Raw genomic sequence first — 5,000 nt, 5'->3', positions numbered from 1 at the left:
ACTGTAATGTTAAATACAATTTACAATTTAGGCATTTAGCAGACGCTCTTACAACTCAATGAGTTGCATTGGTGTGGTCTACCTTAAAATCAGTTTTGTCCCAACCCGACCCTTTGGTGTGTTTTGGGCTTTAATCCAGTGCGACTTACAGTAAGCAAGAACAAAAACATGGTAATACATCAAATACATAAAAATAGTCATCATGAATTATACGTAAGTTAAGGACCTAACATCGAATATGTATATAATGAAACTATGCATACACTACTAAGAAGTCAAAGTGAAAACATACTGATCTACTATTCTTGTTGATGAAATCAGCGGACAATATTTTCATGTAAAATGTATCTGAGAAAATCAAGCCAAACTGGAAAGAGGGGGAGAGACGTCAGGGAACATCTACTGAACAATACATAACCACAGACCAGCCTAGCAACCCAGAGGCCATATGGTTGTTGTTGTGTGTTGTAGGTTAATTTATCATTTATGTGCAAATGTTGTCTATAACTATGTGAATTTGTGTAAGTGCACTATACTGTAGAGCAGTGCAGGCTGGATGATAAGCCAGACAGGGGCTTAAGCTTCTGCTATAGAGTTCCCTGCTTCAAGGAAAAAGAGAGAGAGATTGATAAAGAGAGAGTGCATGAGAGAGAGAGAGAGAGAGAGAGAGAGAGAGAGAGCTTGTAAACAAATGATAATAGTCAGGTTGCTGATGCACAGCATGCTGTGTTAAGAGAGCATGAACACAGACAGAGATAAGCTCTCATAAACATGTGAGTGGAGCATACGCTACGGCTACTGTATGCCACAACTTTATCTACAAACACAAGAAAACAAATTCACTTCACACAAACAGGCAAAGATGCGCATCCACACGTGCATGTGCACAATCAACATGAAATGGCTAGGTATGTCCCTGGCAGTCAAAAAGCCCAAAGCGATCTTTATAATCTTAATACAAGAGGATTTTCAAGAGGAAACTTTATGTTGGGAGACCTATGTGTGTGTGTGTGTGTGTGTGTGTGTGTGTGTGTGTGCGTGCGTGCGTGCGTGCGTGCGTGCGTGCGTGCGTGCGTGCGTGCGTGCGTGCCTTTGATTTCTGACAGAGATCAACATACAACAAAACACTTGTTCATGTTTGTCTTTGTTAATGTTTTGTTTTGTTGTATTATGCAATTGTGTGCGTGAGACAGAAATTACGCTTTTCCCCAGCAGAATCCACCATGATATTAAATTTAATGCATTTAATGTTTTTACTGTATTTAGAGATATCCAAATTCTCATCGAACTCTATAGTAATTGTCATCTATGGACACTCAATTATGTCAGTAAGTATGTTATTATCACATGGTTTGTAAATGCACTCAAGATCAATACAGCGGTAAGCACTTCAGCTGGATTAGTCAGAACAACACTTTTGATGTTCAAGCTAGATCTTTCGATGTTGTAAATCTCATCCTACATGCCATTCCCTTTCAGTGCAGTCAGCAACATTCCACTTGCTTATGCTTCTGGTCTGACAAGTACCAGTAATGACACTGTGATGTATTTGCACTGTGCCCTTCTTTCTCCATTGTATCTGTATATTATCTGTATTTGTATCTGCATACTGTATGTTTCTATGTATTCTTTCATTTTTGTACGGGTCCCCTTTGAAAATGAGATGCTGCATCTCAAGGGACTATCCCTTTAATACAAATCTGAAAATCTGTTGACTGATTTCTGAACTTGTGTGGCCCTAATGACATGTACTCTACTTCCTACTCCTGATTCCAGGCAGACAAATGATTGATGAAAGACAAATGATTACAGTTCACCGAACACACAGAACAGCATGGTGCGACTCAGCCTAATGAGGCCTCAGAATGATGTGAAGATTGTGGAGAGAGAGAGAGAGAGAGAGAGAGAGAGAGAGAGAGTTTATGTTGTTCTGTTGGCCTCGCTATAACCTCTATATAGCAAAGCACTTTATCCCCGTATACAAGTTACCGTCTGACTCCACCCACCCTTCTGGTTGTCCAATTGGAAATTGCTGTCCTCGTTCCCCCCAGTGATGGCATAAGAGACAGCGTCCCCATCAGGGTCCTTGGCGTGGACAATGGCCACAAGGGTCTCTGGGCCGGCATCCTCACTGAGGAAAGTCTTATAGCTGGAGGAGCGTGGAGGGAGAGTAAAGACAGAATGGGGATTGGGGGGTGGGTGGATTAAGGTAGGGGGCGGAGAGAATAGATGGGAGAGAGACGGTTATGCACACATACTGTACATACTGTAATACCACAAACAATCAATGCACTGTAAGGAAAAGTAATTACATGACTTGTGTTCATGTGTGTATTTGTGTGACACAAAATGACACCTCACAGCTATACTCTGTGAAAAACGCCAAGATGAGAAGAGAAGAAAAGAAGAACAGAAGAGACTAAGAGAGTGTGTAAAAACAAGAAAATAAAATAGCGCAGGTTGTAAATGAAGGAAGATGAAGCGAAAGAGAAAGAGGTGGAAGGGAGGCAGACAACATTACAATAGAAGTGAGAACGTTGTGACACGAAAACAGATGCGGCTAAGAAGATGAAAATATCCACAAAGCCCTAAACGTGTTAACAAGAAGAGGATGAGAGACAGAATTAGTATAAGAGGTATAGAGAAAGAGAGCTGGAGGAGAGAAGAGAGAGAGCACACCAGAGAGTACTGATGAGAAAGTAGAACCATTTGGTGGAACCAAGGTGCAAATGGAGAGGAAGACCAAAGTGCTAATTCAGTATTTTAGCCGTGACGTGAGCGCCCCCTCCAGAGATACTTCCGGGTCTTACTTTGTGTCGCTTTTGTGTCCCCATAGAGTTATACTGTGTCCCTGCGTCGGACTAAATCTGAGACGAAAACAACCACGAAAGTCTAATTTTACCGCTTTCCTTGCAACAACAAAGCTACTGGTCTCCCAAATCTGGCTGTGACAGGCTGTCTGCCCCACACTGAATACTATCGCCATTTTATTTCATTGTGTCAACTAAATCCTCATTAATGCAAACTAGATTCAACATACTCAAACCTGCACACATTCTAAATATGCCCCCCGACATATTGTACTGAGCAAATGGACTGTTACCACCTTCAATAATAATGATAATAATAGTCTTTATTGTCTCCACATCATACATTTTCTTTGTCATGGACACTTGTACAGAACATTAATAATTCTACTCGAGTTGGAAGCATTAAGAAAATAACGAAAAATAACGTCATTGTGAAAAGAATCACGCGTTTAGATATTCTATTTACAATGAGATGCGGACGGGAGCTGGTGCCACTTGGACCCGGACGTAATGTAGGACTACACAATGACGTCGGACTTAAATACAGAATATGCAGAATATTTCTAGAAGATATATATCAATATTACATGAAACATGACCAGCGGATAGAAAGGAAAGGTAGTATGCTTAGGAGCAGGTCTGAATTGGCCATCCGGAGATACTGGATTATTCCCATGATTGTGATTAAACTGCTCTTAAGGCCTATGCTAGACATTACAGTAACACAGACAGACAGACAGACAGACAGACAGACAGACAGACAGACAGACAGACAGACAGACAGACAGACAGACAGACAGACAGACAGACAGACAGACAGACAGACAGACAGACAGACAACTTACATGCTCTGGGAGAAGACAGGCACCTCATCGTTACTGTTGGCCATCCGGATGCGTACGGAGGCAGTGCCCGTTCGTGGTGGAGTCCCAGCGTCCACGGCGACCACCACAAACTCGTACATGTGATTGGGCCGCTCATAGTCCAGCCGTTGACTGGGGCTGACCGCGCCCCTGGAAGTGATATCAAAGTCGGGACTGTGGACGAAATAGGAGAGCTCCGCATTTGCACCAGTGTCACAGTCCCTGGCCAGAACTAGAAGAGAAGAGAAGAGATATTAGATACAGTAGCATGTTGTTTAGACAGATGGTAGGTTTGATATCGACCTAGTATCCGAGTTTCTTTGAGGTACTACATTGTTGTATTTGCTTAAGTGCCTATTTAACTTGATTGTAGACTAGAATTCATGCTTACTCTGCTTGTGCTAATTTGGCACTTGTGAGTCGCTCTGGTAAGAGCCGATCTGCTAAATACCTAAAATTTAAATTGTAGTGTCTGTGTGGTAACAACAAACAAAGGCATGTGCAAATGTCCCACAAGTGTGTGTGTGTGTGTGTGTGTGTGTGTGTGTGTGTGTGTGTGTGTGTGTGTGTGTGTGTGTGTGTGTGTGTGTGTGTGTGTGTGTGTGTGTGTGTGTGTGTGTGTGTGTGTATGTGCGCATGTGTGTGTGTGTGTGTGTGTGTGTGTGTGTGTGTGTGTGTGTGTGTGTGTGTGTGTGTGTGTGTGTGTGTGTGTGTGTGTGTGTGTGCGCGCACACGTGTGTGCGTATTGTGTGCACCACGGGGCCACGGACTGAAACAGAGACTCAGGCTTCATTAAATGTAGAGCCGCTAATAGCAGAGCTCTCCAGGCTAATGATTAGCATTTATAATGTTCAGCTATGGACCACAGGCTATCTAAATTATACATGGAAGGGCTAGGAGAGCAGAGGGGACAGTGTGTGTGTGTGTGTGTGTGTGTGTGTGTGTGTGTGTGTGTGTGTGTGTGTGTGTGTGTGTGTGTGTGTGTGTGTGTGTGTGTGTGTGTGTGTGTGTGTGTGTGTGTGTGTGTTTTAATTTCTGTGATTATGCTTAATAGCATAATCCAGGTTTGCTGAAGGGTTGTGTGGGCGATCGAGAGGTGGGGGAGAGAGAGAGAGAGAAAGAGAGAGAGAAAGAGAGAGAGAGAGCATGTATTTTGCATGCTATATGTGTGGATGTACAGTGTCAGTGACTGAGTGGCCAGGAGTGATAGACGTGTCTGTTGACGTGGCCATATATGCAAACAAGTCTCGTATTCACCATAATTGAATTTTCATAATCATGCCCAGTGCCGACACATGTACGCACTGTGCACGCACGCATACACGCA

The 5,000-nt window shown here is 43.0% G+C and overlaps 1 protein-coding gene across 1 annotated transcript in view; it reads right to left on the bottom strand.

Moving 5' to 3' along the window:
- LOC306925040 (neural-cadherin) overlaps nucleotides 1-5,000 on the bottom strand; it is a gene marked incomplete at its 5' end in the record, with an annotated part of 185,678 nt that overhangs the window by 72,982 nt on the left and 107,696 nt on the right. Inside the window, 2 exons of the mRNA XM_079503721.1 lie at nucleotides 2,007-2,149; nucleotides 3,656-3,905. Of these exons, the coding sequence (XP_079359847.1) occupies nucleotides 2,007-2,149; nucleotides 3,656-3,905 (393 nt within the window). The remainder of the gene's footprint in view (nucleotides 1-2,006; nucleotides 2,150-3,655; nucleotides 3,906-5,000) is intronic.

The sequence above is a fragment of the Electrona antarctica genome (genome assembly GCF_951216825.1).
Source record: "Electrona antarctica genome assembly, chromosome: 6".
NCBI lineage: Eukaryota > Metazoa > Chordata > Actinopteri > Myctophiformes > Myctophidae > Electrona > Electrona antarctica.
Note: the sequence above shows the minus strand (reverse complement) of the source record. Positions and strands in the feature narration are given on the sequence as shown.